The following is a 19,928-nucleotide window of genomic DNA, read 5'->3' as shown; positions in this document are numbered from 1 at the left end:
ATTGCGGCCAGGCATATAATCTGTGAATAATGCAGTAATACCCTCTCTAGACTCTGTCAGAGCTCAGTGTGCCAGTATCCTGACAGTAACCGGCCCACTGCTCTGGGACCCATAGAGTTAAACCCCCTTTTGTCGGTGGATAGGGAGGGTGATTATTCTGACAGCTTTGATTCCTGTACTCCTGTCAAACATTTTATGTGTGTCTTTTCAACCATTAGCTCACAGACATAGTGTAAAAAACCCCTGGAATTTTTTTAAAAAAAGTCTGTCTTAAATTAAATTGGATTACTAATATAGTATTAATAAATAGCTTGTCTCTAACTTTAATAAAACTATGGGCAGATGGAAAATCCTCTGAGAAATCTGCAGGTCTAAACTGGATTTCTGTCAGTGTCCTCAAGCTAAAAATATCTCTTTTAGAAACAGAACTTCTCTCTCACCTCAGAAATTGCTTTTTAATATAACGCCATATTTGTTTATTTTTCCATAGTGTCAAAAGTGTAACTTTTGTAAAGTTTTTAAAAGTAATTATTCTTAAAGAATTTTTAGATGTGTCACAATTTAGGCTGAATATAGGTTTTCGTGATCTTAAAAAAAAAAAACTTCATAAAAACAAATATATTGGCTTATAATTAAAAGCATAGAATAAGTATTTAGATAAATTGTAGACGATTTTTGTAAATATATAGAAAATTACTACTATATGGAACTATATATGTGTGTGTGTGTGTGTATATACATGTCCATCTTTTAATATATACACACACACACGCTTTTTATGTAGTACAGTCCCGAATCAGATATTTTACATAAAAAATAGTCCACAAAGTAAAATAACGGCTCATATAATAGCTCATATGATAAATGTTTGTTCATGAGTCCCTTGTTTGTCCTGAACAGTTAAACTGTCTGCACATTCTTTGGTTTTCCAGCATATTTTGCATATTTGAGCCCTTTCCAGAATTGACTGTATGATTTTGACACTACAGACAACTGAGGAACTCATACACAACTATTACAAAAGGTTCAAACATTCACTGATGCTCCAGAAGGAACACGATGCATTAAGAGCTGGGCGTGAAAACTTTTGAACAGGATGAAGATGTGTGTTTCACTTATTACTGCCCTTCACAGAAGATACTTAGACGTCTCCCACAAGACAAAATAAGTCCAATTTACCCTCAGGTTGTCTATTACACAGTTATGACTATCATTCTCCAATGTAGAAACAATAATAAAGCTTGGCGTGTTCAAACTTTGTTGTGAGTGTTTCCTTGAACTACACAGGTCAGAAAACGGTCATATACACTAGTCCCATGAATGCACATTCCTCCACTCATCTGATAAACCTCAGCTCTTTGAAAAATGCAGAGACTATCAAACCCTCTTGATGGCCCATTGAGTGAAATGCCTCTCCGCCTGACAAGCTACAAAAAAGTGACAGGGCAACGAGGCACTCAGAATGACTTACAGAGAGGAGGAGTGGAAGAATATCAGTGGACAACCACAGTAAATACAGCTGCCATTAATTTATTATATGCTTAGGAGAAAACTCATTTGTAATTGGTATGCCTCAGAAAGTTAAATATATCCTTCCTCTAATGTAAGAATCATAAATCTGCTTAAATTCACCTCAGACATTGTGCTGTTGTATACATCTAAGCTATGCGTCAGTATGTAAAGATCAGATCACAGTATTCTGACAATGTGATTTCAACAGGAGTCGTATTTTTAAACAGTACTTAAGTTGTCACTTGCAGCACTAAGTCATAAGGAGAAACTTGACAATTGATAAAAGTGATATATGCAGGATGTCTTCTCTATTTACATCCTTAAGATTTTTGTCCCCATTCTTAAAGTGGCTGTTCAACATGAAATGTTTGAGTCAAAGTTGAAAAGTTTGACTCTATGAAACTGTCATTGTATTTTAACATCATAATATAGGCCTATATCCAATTTCTTATTATTACCTCAAAGAGCTATTGAGAACATTAACATTAGTTTTGTTGGTATAAATTGGTTCAGTGATGCTGAATAATATTTTTGATTTGAATAAAATTTATTTAGATGTTACCATTTTTAGTTTACTTTTTGTTTTTTCAGTGTGATATAAGTCAATAAAGCCAAAGTATTTGACTGATGATACCATAATTTACCCTGTAATTTACTCTATTTGCTGACGGTATGAGAATGACATGTTAATTTCTTCTAATTGCTTCTGGTTGAGTTTGACAAGTTAATTTTAAAATAATGTGACAGTTCATCTCAGCTGCTATACTTCACATCACATTTTTCATTTTAAATAATTTGAGTTATTTCATAGAGTGGCCAAATTGAAGTAAATTCCAAATCTGCTGCCTGGGGCGCATCAATTGGAGTCATGACAAGGAAAAACTAATGGAGTGGCGTTTTAATCATTCTGTGCCTTTAAGCGCTAGAACCAACCGCAGAATGAGCTTCGACTTTGTGGGTTGTGAACTTTAGGTGTTCAGTGTAAACAAATGATATGTGGCTTCAAAGTGCTGCACAGATTTGCTGTTGCACGGTGCTAATAGACAGTTTAACGGCTCTGGGAACTTACATGTGTGACCACAGGCTACGAAGGGTTTCTTGAAGCCATTGTGTGTGGGTGATTTGTTAAACATGTCAGAAGATGATATGCAGAAGCCTTCCCGAGGCAGCGAGTACATCCGTGGAGCAAAAAGATCTGATGAAAACACTTAAACCCAAGATGAGCCAAAAAGGGCTATTTTAAAAGGAAGACACATTATAAAGCATGTCAGATACATTCTGTCAGCATGTTGTGTATTTTTTTTAAAGGTCAAGGTGAGGTTACCTCCACTGTCAATGGCATGTGGCAGTAATATGTTTTACTTAAGGTCATGAACTTTAAACAGGTTTACACATATTTGGTCAGGGGCATTTGTAATGATGAACAAAATCTTTAAAATGCATTAAGAAGACTATTATTATACAAAGCAGATGAGCACCATTTTTGACATTTAAGGTGATAAATACATTTTTGTAAGAAGGATTCATAGACATTTCTTTTATATATATATATATATACAGTGGTGTGAAAAAGTGTTGGCCTCCTTCCTGATTTTTTTTTTTTTTTGCATGTTTGTCACACTTAATGTTTCAGATCATCAAACAAATTTAAATATTAATCAAAGATAACACAAGTAAACACAACATGCAGTTTTTGAATGAAGTTTTTTATTATGAAGGGAAAACAAAATCCAAACCCACATGGCCCTGTGTGAAAAAGTGCTTACCCCCTAAACCTAATAACTGGTTGGGCCACCCTTAGCAGCAACAACTGCTATCAAGTGTTTTCGATAACTTGCAGTGAGTCTGTTACAGCGCTGTGGAGGAATTTTGGCCCACTCATCTTGGCAGAATTGTTGTAATTCAGCCACATTGGAGAGTTTGAGCATGAACCGCCTTTTTAAGGTCATGCCACAGCATCTCAATAGGATTCAGGTCAGGACTTTGACTAGGCCACTCCAAAGTCTTCATTTTGTTTTTCTTCAGCCATTCAGAGGTGGATTTGCTGGTGTGTTTTGGATCATTGTCCTGCTGCAGAACCCAAGTTCGCTTCAGCTTGAGGTCACGAACAGATGGCCGGACATTGTCCTTCAGGATTTTTTGGTAGACAGCTGAATTCATGGTTCCATTTATCACAGCAAGTCTTCCAGGTCCTGAAGCAGCAAAACAGCCCCAGACCATCACACTACCACCACCATATTTTACTGTTGGTATGATGTTCTTTTTCTGAAATGCTGTGTTACTTTTACGCCAGATGTAATGGGACATACACCTTCCAAAAAGTTCAACTTTCTCCACAGAGTATTTTCCCAAAAGTCTTGGGGATCATCAAGATGTTTTCTGGCAAAACTGAGACGAGGCTTTATGTTCTTTTTGCTCAGCAGCGGTTTTCGTCTTGGAACTCTGCCATGCAGGCCATTTTTGCCCGGTCTCTTTCTTATGGTGGAGTCATGAACACTGACCTTAACTGAGGCAAGTGAGGCCTGCAGTTCTTTAGATGTTGTTGTGGGGTCTTTTGTGACCTCTTGGATGAGTCGTCGCTGCACTCTTGGGGTAATTTTGGTCGGCCGGCCACTCCTGGGAAGGTTCACTACTGTTCCATGTTTTGGCCATTTGTGGATAATGGCTCTCACTGTGGTTCGCTGGAGTCCCAAAGCTTTAGAAATGGCTTTATAACCTTTTCCAGACTGATAGATCTCAATTACTTTCTTTCTCATTTGTTCCTGAATTTCTTTGGATCTCAACATGATGAGTAGCTTTTGAGGATCTTTTGGTCTATTTCACTTTGTCAGGGAGGTCCTATTTAAGTGATTTCTTGATTGTGAACACGTGTGGCAGTAATCAGGCCTGGATGTGGCTAGAGAAACTGAACTCAGGTGTGATAAACCACAGTTATGTTTAAAACCCTTCATTCAAAAACTGCATGTTGTGTTTACTTGTGTTATCTTTGATTAATATTTAAATTTGTTTGATGATCTGAAACATTAAAGTGTGACAAACATGCAAAAACAAAATTAAAATCAGGAAGGGGGCCAACACTTTTTCACACCATTGTATATAGTACTGTGCAAAAGTAGTATTTTCACCAACAAATAAATGGTTTTAAGTCAGTTATTTCTGTCTTTTGCTGTAGAGAGTCAGTAGTAAATATCAGTTTACATTTCCAAACATTCATTTTGTAATTAATTGTAATAATCCAGTGAGATTTTTGTCTGACAACAGCCAGTGCGCCACACAGAGATCTGATCTGATCATCATCCAGTCTGTCTCCCTGCAAAGCTACCGAACTGTTAAAAATTTGTGTAAAAATGCTGTAAAGTGAAGATGCTTTCAAAAATAATGTCATAAATAGATTCCCTTTATCAATTAACTTCTGTTAACTAAATTAAATCAACATTTGTTGTGACCACCCTTTGTGTTAAAGCAGCTTTTGCTCTCGGTGCACTTGTGCATGGTTTCTCAGGTAACTTTGAAGGGAGGTTTTTTCAAGCATCTTGGAGACGTTGCCATTTCTCTGGATTTGGTCTGTCTCCTTTTATTCTGATTCTTCATGTCATTCCATGTTTGGAAATGTGATCAGATATTTCCTACGCACACACTACAGCAAAGGATAGAAATAGCTGGCTTAAAACCTAATATGATGTTACTCTTTTCCAATATATTAAAATTTGTCAATTCTTTACATATTTCTCCACATACTAGGCTAGCTACAGATATTGCCACACTCCTGTGTGAACTTGCAACAATATGGCAGCTGCTTGACCTCAGGCAACTCCTCACCACACCAGTGAGCACTACAAAGGGCACCTATTGATCATCATATAAAAACTACAATATCTGAATGCATCTTTAATTCTAAAGGAGTTTATCCTGATGGAGATGGTTTGTCTTGTCATAAAAACATGGGAGTTACTAAATATGACAACTAACTGCTGTTAGTACCCCCTCCCCCCTCTGACACATTGATGAATTTTGTAAAGGTACAAGTTTTTCCACAGAAATATTAGCCTCTCTCACATCATTAAAGAACATTCCAGAGTTCTGGTTTTAGTTTCCCACGAGTGTCAGTGGAAATAGTGTCCTCTGCTCACTGTTGTATAAGACCATATTTTCTGAATAATGTTAGTTAGGCTATTTGAAAATAGTCTGAATTCAGACAAGACAATCTGTCCCTTTGCTTCTAGCCAAACGAGTCCATAATAATCCATAAAAATGCTTCCTTCCTCCAGTGGAAATTTCGATTTTTTCGATTATTGTGATGTTTTTATCAGCTGTTTGGACTCTCATTCTGACGGCACCCATTCACTGCAGAGAATCCACTGGTGATGTAATTCTAAATGATGAAGAAACAAACTTATCTACATCTTGGATAGACTGAGGGTTAGTACATTTTTATCTGATTTTCATTCATGAGTGATTTACTTTTATAGGTTGATTGTGTAGAAAACCTTAAAGCAAAAATGCATTTTAATTCTTACTGCCTTCCTTGTCTTGGTTTTAAAAAAAACTCAGAAGTCACAATAAGATACCCGACTTGACCGTTTAGTTTTTCACTTTATTGCCATCTAGTGGTAGAATACATAAGCAAACAGAACTGAGTGAAAAAAGACCAAAATAAATTAGCTTGGTTGCACTTGCAGAAAATGTTGGAAGACAAGCATAGAATAAAATGATCTGGGAAAAAAAATTATTCTTCTTTGAATGTGGATATGTCTGTAGACCAACCTCATAAATTGCTTTTTTCAGTGACACGGTCATAAAAACTGATCACTTTCTGCCAAAGCGATGCCAATGTTAGCAATAACTTGCCTTAATAAGCTTGTCTGTCAGGTATATGACATAGAAAACTGCCCATAAAAACACAAAACTACATCTTAACACGCCTATCATTTAAACTTGACCCGACCCCCCCCAATTATACACAGTTAAAATAACAAAAAAAACATCTGTAGACCCCCTCATAATAATTAAATTAAGTGGCTTAATGGAGGCAAATCCATTTTAGTTGAGATTAAATTAGTTATGAGAGATTGGTGTGCTAGATTATACAAATGAATTACAGAAAATGTTTGATTTCTTAAATTTTGCCTCCTAATCATGCTTTGCTTCTTGATTTAAAAAAAAGAAAAACACTGTAAAACGGTAAATTAATTCCAAACTTATTTTGTCAATGTATGGTCAATAATGTAACCAAGGGTTTTAAGGTTTTATTTCAAGTAACAAAAACAAAACAACGTTTACAGATTTTTTTTACAAACACAGTAAATATCCAATTATACAGAAACTGTAAAAGGCAAATAAAAATGTGCAGTTTAAGCACTTAATGAAACCTCAAACGGGTAATACTGGGGAAAATCATGGAGAACTTTCAGGCCTTCGTTGTACAGCTCCAGATCTGCAAAACAAATGAAAATTATTTACATCCCATTGCATGCAATGACACAAAAATAAAACTCAGTATCAATATAATAATGAGTAACGTTACCAAAAGAGATTTTGTCCTCTCGATACTGAGTATATGAAACAGCCATAATTGCTCCTTTGTTCGACACCATCCCAATAACCTCCACAATCCCACTCAGCTCTTCATCCAGCTGAACAGGACAGAAGAGAAGAAACATACTTAATAAATAGAGACAAACACAGAGAGCTGCAGCATACTGATCTGATCACTCACAGGTTCATTGAGCTCCACTGATGCAGACTTTCCTTCTCCATCTGACAGAGTAAGAGCCTTTCCTGATGGATGCACCTGTCAATACACAACCATACTGTTACACAAAACACTTTAATATTGCATTCTGCATAGCAATCCCCATTAATGTGCACTTTCTACAGTTATATGAAACCCTCATATCATGTATCATTCACTTTTATCTTTTCATTATATACAGTCAGAGGCTACTGTGCGGAGTAAATACATTAAGTTCATTAATAATCATTTCAGACTATTAGTGTATAAGAGGTTAATACCTTTTCCAAGCGTCCCACGAAGCAGACTGATCGACCGATGTATTGAGCCAACATCGACGCACTGATTCTGGGTTTCGGAGACTCGTAAACGCCTGTCATTGTGGATGTTTTTGGCAAATTATACAAAAAATAAAACCCGAAAATACTCCCAACCAGTCGAGTCTAACTCCAGAACCGCGGGGAAACTCAGAGCAAGACACCGTTTCCGTTGCGTCAGAGAAACATGTTAAAAACAAAGGACCTGTGAACTAGTTCCTAGTTGTGGTCAGTCCGCGAATCGGTTCTTTTGAACACTTCAAATTAGTATTATTATTATTTCTATTTGTATTGCAAATCAAATGATCAGCAAACAGTATAATTAACAGTATATCAAAATACAGTACAACATTTTGTTGAACAGATATTCAACAATTCTGCAGAAATAACTTAAAAGCTTTACAGAGTGCGTTTTGACTATTTTATTTTTTTATAATTACACATTCTTAATATAGAGATCGTTGATAAGATGTCACATTATACAACATATTATTTCTGTTTATATATATTTTTAAATTATAATCCTGGTTAATTAATAAGCACTTTAATTGTTTTCCTAATCAAGATTTTCACATTTGTGTTGGTGTTGGTAAAATATTTACAGAAACATTAATTATTATTATTATTATTATTATGTAGTTTTTTTTTTTTAAAACCTGCTTTGGTTTCCACACGGAGCGAAAAAGCAGTTGGACGCGGCGCGTGGGAAGGACTCGTAAACAAAACTTCAGTCGAGTAACGTTAGCTCGGTGTTTACTACAGCCGAAGTGGAATATTATTCATATATGATTTAAAGTAAGACAGTGTTTATCTCAAAGAGATTGTTATTTTTGTTGTTTACAGTATTTCAGGAGAAATGTTGTATGGCAGCATAGCGCGTGATTGTTTAAAAACTAACGCTTGCTAACTTGCTAGTCCCTCTAGGAAAAACAAAACAACATCCCAGAATTCAGCTCATGTTATAGCTTTAAATAGACCACGTTCGTTTTGTTTTTGAATCCACAAAGAATAGGTAAATCAGAATTGTAAAACTCGGCCCGTAGCAGCAAATCACGTTTTGTTGTTGTTGGGTGACTCTGACACAGGATGTTGAAGTTTTTCGGATTCAAGAATGATGGAGCCAAAAAATCTTCTGAGAGAGAAACTGATGGATTTGTCATCATTGGTAAGTCATTTGATCATTTTTAGAACTGCCTTTATTATTGTCTACATTTTTATTTTCTTAGTTGACTACCAGATCTGTCTGCCTGTCTATAGATCGGTCTGTCTGTCTATCTATTGTGTTTATCTATTTATCTTTCCATCCATCAACACAGAGAGCCATTCGAAATATTGTTATAATTAGAATCCTAACTATAAACCACACAAAACATTGTTTGGTTAATGCTGATCTTCCACAAGGGGGCGGTATAATTCAATCCTCACATTTAGTGTGAAGGCTGTAGTTCAAGGGTGCAAAACTCAGTTTCTAGAGGCCTGCAGAGTTTTGTTCCAACACACAAAGCATGTAGTTTTCAAATAAGCCTGAAGGACTTGATTAGCTGGATCAGGTGTGTTTAATTAGGGTTGCATCTAAACTCTGCAGGGCTCCGGTCCTACAGGAACTGAGTTTGACACCCCTGCTGTAGATTTCTCTAACTCTGTGCTTAGTTTGATTAATCAGGCCATAGTACGTCATATGTTGGGGTTCTCTGTGCCCTGATTTCCTGTACCTGGAGTGGATACAAATGGGAAAGGGTCAGCGTCGGTCAAATTAATTGACTTTGTAACCTTGACAGATACAGTGAAACCACATACTTCCTCCTTTTGTTGTGCTAGTTGCAGTAATTATGTTTTCTGCTTGTCAGACAGCTCCACGGTAACATATATTTGCACTTCTGGCAGATAGGAATTATATAATCTGCATTGTAACTATTTTAGAGGGAATGTAGGTCAAAGGGAACGCGATATCCCATGCTTCATAAAGTGCAGGATATGTTGACTGAGGGCTCGAGCCAGGTTTGAAAAGCTCATTCCATGTGCCCATGTAGTTTGAGGAAATATTGCAAACCGGGGAATGGAAAATTACTGCTGAATATTTGAGGATAGATGGATGTTTGGCAAACTTGAATGCTTCTCCAATTTTAGGCTAACCGTGCTGTGAGAAAGCTTTGGAAATGAACAGAGAATTCATTTGAAGTTGATGTTTATTCAAAGCCTGCAGTTTTGGATTGTCACTTAACTCTTGTGACATTCATTTGAACTGATATTAAATTACTGCGTTTGCACTATTGTCAGGATGTCTTAAAGTCTACAGTGATAGATAATAGAGTATATAAGCTCAGTTTGTGATTTCGTATTGATTATACAGAGTGCATTTGGATCTGGGACTAAATTCTACAAAAAAATTATTACTCATTTTTATTACTTATTCTTTATGCAAAGTTGCAGTATTATAAAATAATTTAAAGACATTATTATTCTATTTTTTAGTCATAATCTTCAAAGTACTTTCTCAGCATTTCAGGTTCATTTCATAACCAAGTGAATTACTCAATGTCTGTTTTGATGTTTGAAACCTCTTCATCATGGGTTTAAGTAGTGTGCTTGGCAACAGGAACACAAACTGTACATGATGCAACATTATGTAATTAAACCGGTCTAGAGTGCAGCTTGCTTCATGTGTCCCAGTCTCAGTACTTTAGAATTACAATACTTTTAGAATTGTATGGTAGAAATGAACTCAACCCAGGCATGAGTGCAGGATTCAAGTGCTCTGGCTCAACCGGAAATGGATTTCTCAGGCTGCAGCAGAATACACTTGTTGGTCCTGTTAGGAGCATTATATATGGTTTGGTTATGAAACTACCTTTATTCTTAAAGCAAATTTACTTTCTGAAATTTTTAGGAGTCACAAAACAGCTTTTTTTAAAGCATGTTCAGTTATTTTTTCCTGCATGAATGAATTTGCAGTTGACAATTAGTCGTCTGTCATTGACTTGTGTCTCATCAGGTGCATGTGGTTGGAGATCAAGAGTGTGAGCGGATCGCCTCCAGCACATTAGACCAGGCCCATTTGACCTGGGTTTGTGGTTCAGTCCGGGTGACGAGGCTGCGGTGATTTTGCTGACAACACATAAGGGAGACTATATAGGCTTACTTTGCATTATTTATCGGTGCCACAGATCTGCTTCTCTTGGGGAAAGATATTCCTTGCTTTTGACTTTGAAGCGCAAATGATACTGACCATATATGATTTGTAAAATAACAACTAGTGCTGTCAAATGATTAATCGCATCCAAAATAAAAGTTTTTGTTTGCATAACAAATAAACACAGTGCACATACATATAAATACACACACATACAGTATATATTTTGAAAATATTTACATGTATATACATTTATATATTTATATTACTATAATTTATATTATATATTTAATATATAAACATATCTATTTTTTCTTAAATATACATGCGTGTGTTTGTATTTATATATGTATAATAAATATACACAGTACATACACATTATGTAAACAAAAACTTTTATTTTCGATGCGATTTAATCGTGCACTAATAACAATAGTTGCTATAACATAGGTGGGAGTTTAGTGAAGGGTCAGTTTGTTGTGTTGCATTTTATAGCTCACGTCTTAAAGCAGTTGACTGCATTTGGCACATGCATTTAATCCATTTCATCCTGTCCCAGGACCACCCAGTTCATGTTCACACTTTGACTCACTGTACAATTTGAAGATTAAAAGGCAACAATGACAACATTGACAGTGCAAATAAATATTAAGAGTGATCAAATATGGTAAATTAATACAGATTTATTGCTCTTGGAAATTGTATGTATTACAGCTAAAGTTATACAGGCAATATCGGTGAGTAGTTTTGTGTTTTTTTCTTCCAAACGTTGTTTTTTGATTAGGTTTAATATACCCTAATTACCAATTTACAATAGTTACCTCCTGTGAATGAATTCAATATACCTGTTTAAAAAAAACCGGCCAACATAATGTGCCATATTGTCCAGTACAACCAAATTAAAGGGGACATAACACACACAGTTTCACGCAATCTCAAGTTCATCTTGAGTACCTATAGAGTAGTGTTGCGTCCTTCATATCTCCAAAGAGTCTTTAGTTTTTTCATACTTATAAAAGAAAGATACAGCTTTACAATTTTTTCCCCAGCCGAGCTCCTGGAGGTGTGCCGTGGGCGGAGCTAAAGAGTCACGAGCATTTGTGTGAATTTTCAATATAAGTCCAATATAACGTTAACCCCGTCCCTTAAAACTGCCATGTCACGATTTGCAAGGAGGGTGGGACGTACGCTTTCAGTGCTATCAGGCTAAAATTAGCATTTTCCAAGATGTCCTACTGCACCTTTAATATCTTTCTGCAGTCCAATAGATGGCAGTGCGGTGGTGGCTTGAGTCTGTTGAATAGTGATTTAGCACTACGTTGTCTGATATCGGTATCTGCATCGGCCCCCAAAAACTTACAGATGTCGGGCTCTAGTTGTGCGCACACTCTTCTGAGAGAAGTGGCCATACAAGGAATTCCATGATCGAAAAAACCTTTCCGACACTTATATGAATCTGGAAGGAGTGTATTTGGCACAGAAATACGCCAAATATTTTTTTTTAACTTTGGCCATGTTTAGCATGGGAATCCAATTCTTTAACAGTGTAGATAACTCAGAATGCATGAAACCGCATTAGACGACCCCTCTTAAACTTCTGAGTCTACAATCCACCAGACTATTCAAACAGAGCGTTCTGATGAGGGGGGTCAAAAACAGGATAGAAAATAGCTTATTACTTCTAATTCATGATGTTTTTGATGTAATAATATTGATAACATTTTAAGTGGACCTCAGAGAACAGTACAAAATAATAAAGAAAAGACGTTCATGACCCCTTTAATCTGTCACCTGAGAACAGGTAGAGTTCAGTCACTCAAATTTAGTTTCAATTGCCCAAACTTGATTTTCAGTTTTGGTTTTCAGCTACCTAAACATACCTAAATGAAAGGAAGCTTTCAGTTTTGGTTAGAAATTTATTTTGGTGCATCATTACTTCCTTTTGGTATGGAACGTCTTATAAGAAATTCACACTGACAGAATTTTGCCGCAAAATATATATTGGTTGGCATTTAAAGATGGACGTTTTAAACAAACAAATTTGTAACAAATGTGAGCAGAGTATGTGACCCACCACATGATGCAGTTGAAAACTACAGTGCAGGAGGAACAGCTACTAGCAACCAACACCATGACCCCGTGACCTCCAGTTATAATATCGCTTTCGGTGTGAATGCCCCTTTAGACCAAAGTTATACACGCTTTTTTCCAGGGCATAAACAATGGGCTGCATCTCGGAGGGACTTATTTGTGCAGGTGTTGTTGGTAGTAACAGGGAGGAGCTGCGGTGTGTGTGTGTGTGTGTGTGAGAAGGCCCCAGAGATGAGTAAACGCTCACCAAGACATTCAGCTTTGTGATTCTCGGGAGCAACAGGAAGAGTCTGGGTTTCATTTTCAAGGAGGAGTTATACCATCCTGCTCCACACAGGGAAAAGATGTAAACAACAGGTCCTGCATGGAGGATGTATATATCATACGTCGTTCTGTTAGTGTCTGGTTATGATTCCAAGGTGTTGCAGGTTTCTGTCAAGTAACACTGCTGATTGTGGATGTAAGTACCCTGATGGACTAATGCTTCATAATCTGTTAATGTAATCAGAAAAGTACCCTGTTAAGTGTAGTTAATCCACATTATTGTCTTGGCAGCGAAGGAAAATCAATTATTCTTGCTGAAAGTCAAGCTGTTGCCGTGAAGGGTCCGTGATTGGCTTTGGGACTCGCTGGGTGCTGAATAATGCACCTTTCTTCTCTGATTGATTTTAAAATGATTAATTATTTTTATTTTTTTTGCTTTTCAGGCGAAACTGTTGAGGAGCAGCGACAGAAGATTCAGTCCATGAACATTGTACAGCCCACAACAAATGTAATAGTACAACCATCTAAGGTGAGTTTCACTTTATTGAATGATCCATTAATGCTGCAACTACCTAGTGACAGTACGACAACAAACTTCAAACATTTACAGCTATTTGATATACATTATCCTAAGCAGATAGCAAGGTCTAACTATTGAAATTGAAATAATTCTTCAATTATAATTTTCCCAACCAGTGAGCTGTTAATGTAAGAACTACCAATATGATCTCATGCGAAAACTTCAGGATGGTGATTTTGTATGAAATTGTACAGTATGATTCATACACATTCGTAAATATGAAGGTCTACTCCTAACCCCGTCCATAAACCTAACCATGAGTGTGGCATACACAGATTGTATAAAAACGTACAAATTTCTACGAATTAGCTACCAGTTCACCAAAATGTAAAATAGTTATGAATTGCCATGAATTTGTGTTGTGAATGGATCACTGAGTCAGTGAGAATCATTCAATGTGATTTGTGAACCGGATTAGCCGGTTCATTGAAAGCACCGGCTCAAAAGATTGAATAATTTAACGAACTGATTAATCCAGTCACAAAGGTTTACAAGTTAACAGTTCACTGAAGGGGAAAATTATTAGTGAATAACTTAAATTTTATCATCACATGGCATCAGAAGAATGTAAATGTGTAGCACATACAAGTCAGAATCATGTAGTTAACTTTCAAGGTACAATGACATTTATCATTATTTCAGTTGGAAAAATCCAGTCATTTCAGTAGGAATTCACAAAATCTGGAAATGTGGAAAAATTTCCCCATACAGATTTCACAACAGGTTCAATTTGATAATGCAAATTCTAAGTTTTGACCAATAGAAGGCTCTGTTGGTTTGAATGTAACTTCATTTGGTTGACACATCATTCCACTATTGACAATGGACTTGTTGGAAATTCACTAATTTGCTGAAATTCACTAATTTGACAGCACCAGCATCATGGTCATTTTTGGTGTTTTGTTATTTTCATTTTCATTATTTGGGAAAAATCTCCATAAAGACTGAATAGTTATGTTTCCGTCCACCCATTTTTATGCAAATATTTGGATATTGCATAACAAAAACTGGATAAAAATGCCAAGATGTGCATAAATTCTGAAAATGTTAATTAATATCATGCACTTGCTTGAGTCGTGTGGGTGTGTGTGTCTGTATGTGTGTGTGTGTGTATATATATATATATATATATATATATATATATATATATATATATATATATATGGGTCAAAGACGAGAAGTGTGTTTCAAGCATCAAAAAAATAGAAGTGCAATACAACTTTGATTTTTACCCATACATTAGAATGTGTGCTGTTTAAGTTTATATTTTTCTGAACAAAAAATAATAATTATCATGCATTTTTTACCATGTTTGACAGAAGACACGCATTAAAATGTCATTCAGTGTAACAATATTTATATACCAAAAAAATATTTGTAGGTATATTTAAAACTTGAATTATTTGACATATTAAAAGACTCTATTTAAGCATCACAGTGCAGCCCTCAAATATCAATTAACTTTCATTTTTAAATCTTTATACTTTGCTAATGCCCTTCAAACCACTATGTTTTCCAATTTGACAGAAAGAAGTTTTTGTTAGGAAGCTTCATTATTAAATGAACACGATCAGAGGAATCTGATCCTGAAGTAATTATGAGTAATTAAATCTTAAGGATCGCTCGCAGAGTAATCAGTGTTAGCGGGCCGGCGTGATTTCCATATGCTGTGTGCTGGACGAGAGAGAAAGAGCCCCTTGAGTTTGCGCTGGCTGAGCAGGTGTGTGACAGGTGGCAGGACTGAACAGCGCCAACATGTGCTGCTGCCATTCAGCAATCTGTTCCACAGCACCACCTGGAGACATGTGGCTAATGAAAGACGCTCAGTCTCATTCTTTCTCTTTGAATAAAAGGGGCTTTCGCAAAACCCATAAGCCTGGAGAGCAATTCTAGCGTTATGGACGTGACATTCGCAGTCAAAACCCCTTAAAGAGTCCAGATATGAGAAAAGTATCAATCTATAAACCTGTTTTATATTTTAAATGAGGGAAATACACATGCGTTACAGACGTGACAAAAAAAGACACGAGTTTCTGGGAGACAACATATTTTGTAGACTTTCTGCGAATTACAATGCACAAACCAGAAGCAACAATATCTGCACAATGGAGAAGGGTTGGCCATTTATAAAACCTAAAATATCAATTTTGTTTAAGTTTTCGTTTTCGCGTGTCAGAGGAAAAATCAATGTTACGGACGTGACATCTCTCCGTTACGGACGTGACACAGCGCTGAAGCGTCCTGACGTCATAAATCTAGACCTTGTAAATCATCGCTGTTTAGACTAAGTGAGTGTATTTACTTTTCAGACAGGCCTCCATCTTTCTACAAAATACTTACTGTTGACATAAATGTAAAAATGGGCAGTATTTGATATCTCATTTCAAAATATGAAATGCAGTCGAATGAAAATTTATTTTTACTATAGGTCCACCCCTCATAAGTGGTGGATAAGCATAGCGATTTCCTTCAAATTTCTATTAAAGCACGTTAATGCAGTAAAATACAGACCTAAACGCACAACTTAAACAGGGTTTTGTTCTTTTGGTAAATTCATTTTTTCATGGTAAGGTTGACATTTGCATGGAGTTATTGGGGTTGACTTGTGAATGGGAAAAGTGCATTTTGCAATTAGGTGGACAAAATAATGGACAAGCCATATTAAAAAAAAGTTTTCATTCACGATAAGGAACAAATGATGACTGAAATTTCCATTTCATGCTGACTTTTAGGGGAACGAACTTGACACCACATGCAAAACATGGACCAGAACAGAATGACACTTCACAGGATAGCTGTTGAAACACCACAAAAGCACATCCTCAGAAATGACCAGAGAGTCGAATCAGCAGCTCTGGGACTCAGTGAAACCACAAAATGTGTCTTATGAGCTACACAAAAGTGGAATTTATCAGAAACCTTATTTAGATGCTTATATGAATAGTTGGAACGTTCTGATCAGTTACTTACCCTCTCGTCTTTCAAGACTGCTATGATTTACTTTTTTCCTTGAAAGACAAAAGCCGCTGTTCATATAGAATGGCCTAGATACTCTTCTCCATACCATACCAACAATTAAATTTTGAATTAGTCAAATTTTAGTCTGTTTCTCATCATATGGTTTCAAAACACTTGGAATATAGTGCTCAACTCTTATGGACTGCATTTATTGTGCTCTTTAGCCTCGGGGCTTGACAGCTTTCACTCCTATCCACTTTCATTGTATGGAAGTGCAGAGTTCCACCTTATTTAGTTCAGTTAGTTATTTGGGTTTTGCTTCTCCCTCTCTGCTCTGCTTTTCCCGTACCAGTCTTATGTTACAGTAAAGAACTGACATTAATAGATTATTATTCTCTGTCTGACATGTGTTTGGCATTGATATAAGACAAACAGGAGAGGTAAGGGTGTGAAACCACCTCCACAACTCTGACAACCAGCACCAGACACACCAGCTTAAGTCTCAGCCATGAATGGAAAGCTTTTCTCGTTTAATCACTCATAAACTAACATCTTTTTGTGCATTTAGTTAATAATGCACTGGAATGACAGTGTCGCTTACTGATGTTTTTGAGCTACCACTACACCCAAACTACTGTACATTTTACAGTCTACTCTGCCTTTCAGAAGTTTGGGGATGGTAAGATTTAAAGATTTATATTATGATTTTTATTATTTTAAAGGAGCGTCTTATTCTCACCAAAGCTGTAAAGTACAGTAAGCCAAAAAATACAGTAATGTTATTAAATATAAATATAAAATAACTGTTTTCTATTGTAACACATTTTAATTTGTAATTTACTCCTGTGATGCAAAGCTGAAATTTCAGCATCATTACTCCAGTCTTCAGTGTCACATGATCCTCCAAAAAACATTCTAATATGCTCAGGAAACATTTATGATTATCATCAATGAAAACATTATTTTTCCGGATTTTTTGATGAATAGACAGTTTACTTAAAGTACTAAAAGTAAAAATCTGTTGTAAGATTATGTGTCTTTACTGTCACCTTTGATCAATTTAATGTAAAAGTTTGATTTAAGTACTGACCCCAAACTTTTGAACAGTAGTGTGGTTGAATGAGAATTGTTTACATTGATTTAAAAAGATTCCCTCTTAGTTACAAACAGTTATTATCTATGTACTCTGTCCATTTGTGCCTCATTACTTGTGTTAAAGCGTGAAGTTCAGCTCTAGCTGTGGTACAGCATGTGACTTCCTTCATCGAGACGTTTCAGGCCTGTAATGACTCCTCATCCACCTCAAACGAGACCAGATTTCTCATCTCTGCGGCTGCAGCCTTTGCTCTTTTTTTGGGGTACTGATATGAGCCAGATTTTATAGATCATAAAATTCATTGACTCATTCATATGCAGTCATAACAGTAATAAAGAAACCGATATCTGACATATCTCACCCAACTTTGATGAAAATGAGTAAAATCTGAACTCAACCAGCATTAATGAGGATTTAAAGAGCTTGCTCACAGTGGCACAGTAGTTGAGTCACACATGCTGTGATGAATATAATAACAGTGCTGCTCCTCAACAGATCCGGTTTCTCAGTTTTCACTGCGGATTCTCTTTCTTTTTGTTCAGCCATCCAGTGCCGGGAACAGAGGAATTACAGAGACGACTCGGCCTTCCTCCCAGCCCACGTCTGCCAAGATGTCTTCAGAAACGCATGCTGTAGACGCCACCCCGGCCCTCCCTGAGCTTCTGGGAGACATACCTTTCACTTTAGCACCACACATCGTGGCCATGCAAGCGGGCCTGCCCTTTGGAACAGATATCACCCTGCCTCATGACATGAGTGACAAACTAGCCAACTTTCGTTATGACTTCACCTTGGAGAACTCTGTGCTTTGTGAGCCGTAACTCTTTACCCATCAGTTATATCACTAAACGCGTGGTAAACTATGAGCCTTTGGTTGTTGAGATTCTCTTTAACCGTTTGCCTCTTAAATAAAGATCTACTTTAGCTGACAAAAATCAGTCACCGACTTAAAGGGTGTTGAGCTCAACATATTGTCCTTTTAGTTTAAATAAATTAGCATCAAAATGGTTTACTATCTCTCAGGATCTTGCACTTGATTGCGAGATGAGCGTTACTGCCTTGTTTTAACGCAGTAGACGAGTATTTATAAGATGACCTGCGACTTTACATTTTTCAAATGTAGTTCAAATTTTTACGGGTGTAAAATCTGTGCAATTTAGCATTTTGACTGTGGGGTCCTGTAGCATATAAGATGATGAACTGAAATAGGGTTGTTTTGAAACTGCTATGTTTCTTAGTTGCATTGAGCTGTTTGATGTTTCAGACGTCACTGTCTGGGTTGACCTTCCTTAGGTTTTTCTTACTTCTGCAAAGACTCAATTTATTGGAAGCTCATGTAATTTATGGAATCGGTTTTAAGATCATTGACTGAAAGCAGTCATAGGAAATGTATTTTATAGTAATCTATCTCACAATGACCTATAAACATATGTAAAATAAATAATTCGCTAATAGAAGTATTTAATTCAAATACAAATTATATTTATTAAAACAAAATATATATATATATATATATATATATATATATAAATGGCCTTTTGGCTAGTCCTCTATTTACTGTAACTCTACATTTAGTACCTATCAACCTTAAAGGCGAAGCAAAAACACGCCCTGTCTGCTATTGGTCAGTCAAACATTATCCCGCCCTAAACTGTTGCTATTGGTTGAGTCAGATGGCTGGTTGGGATGTGCAAACAGAACAATGTCCTGATACTAATGTAGTGTTTTGCACTTTTCAGGGGATTCAGGATAGAATATATTCTCTGCGTATTATGCTGGGATATGAAGTATTTTTAAATCACAAAAATTACATTACTTTAAGTTACTTATGAATGGATTGAACTTAAAATCACGAGACAGACATCGCAGGGCTCATTATAAATAGGCCAATATCATATCTCTTTGTTTGTAGAAGTCAGCTTTTTTTTCTTCTGTTTGTGTGAATATGCATACCTCGACTGATGTTGTTTGGTTTTAATGCATGACGTTTTGAAGTTCTAAACATGACGCACCCCATTTTGGGAGGCAGATATGTAATCTGAACAGAGTTTGATTGCAAACACATGCACATGGGTTTTAGTAGGATTTACTGTTCTGTTTGAATAGGCCACACAGTTGTTGAGCTGTTTTTTCTTGTTTTTCTTTCATCTGAATTTCAGTTAATGGATGGGTTTTATCATAGTGCGTGCTGCTATTTACACAATGCACTCAGGAGTTTAGCTGGGTCTCCCTTACATCCTCTGTACTTT

The 19,928-nt window shown here is 36.4% G+C and overlaps 2 protein-coding genes across 3 annotated transcripts; one reads left to right on the top strand and one right to left on the bottom strand.

Annotated features, from left to right (window-relative positions):
• Positions 1-6,087: 6,087 nt before the first annotated feature.
• On the bottom strand, positions 6,088-7,758 carry LOC306885611 (replication protein A 14 kDa subunit-like). Its single transcript, XM_079442257.1, has 4 exons — positions 7,525-7,758; positions 7,229-7,303; positions 7,037-7,145; positions 6,088-6,946 (listed from the first exon to the last, which is right to left on the bottom strand). The coding sequence occupies exons 1-4, from the start codon at positions 7,621-7,623 to the stop codon at positions 6,864-6,866; spliced, it is 366 nt and encodes a 121-aa protein (XP_079298383.1). The 5' UTR covers positions 7,624-7,758; the 3' UTR covers positions 6,088-6,863.
• A 516-nt stretch (positions 7,759-8,274) lies between these two features.
• LOC306885704 (UBAP1-MVB12-associated (UMA)-domain containing protein 1-like) lies at positions 8,275-18,524 on the top strand. 2 transcript variants are annotated; one of them, XM_079442419.1, is made up of 3 exons: positions 8,275-8,725; positions 13,489-13,574; positions 18,222-18,524. In XM_079442419.1, the coding sequence occupies exons 1-3, from the start codon at positions 8,647-8,649 to the stop codon at positions 18,498-18,500; spliced, it is 444 nt and encodes a 147-aa protein (XP_079298545.1). In that variant the 5' UTR covers positions 8,275-8,646; the 3' UTR covers positions 18,501-18,524. The 2 variants fall into 2 exon arrangements, with proteins under 2 accessions (XP_079298545.1, XP_079298546.1); XM_079442420.1 differs by lacking the exon at positions 8,275-8,725 and adding an exon at positions 13,026-13,241.
• Positions 18,525-19,928: the final 1,404 nt, after the last annotated feature.

The sequence above is a fragment of the Barbus barbus genome (genome assembly GCF_936440315.1).
Source record: "Barbus barbus genome assembly, chromosome: 19".
Taxonomy (NCBI): domain Eukaryota; kingdom Metazoa; phylum Chordata; class Actinopteri; order Cypriniformes; family Cyprinidae; genus Barbus; species Barbus barbus.
Note: the sequence above shows the minus strand (reverse complement) of the source record. Positions and strands in the feature narration are given on the sequence as shown.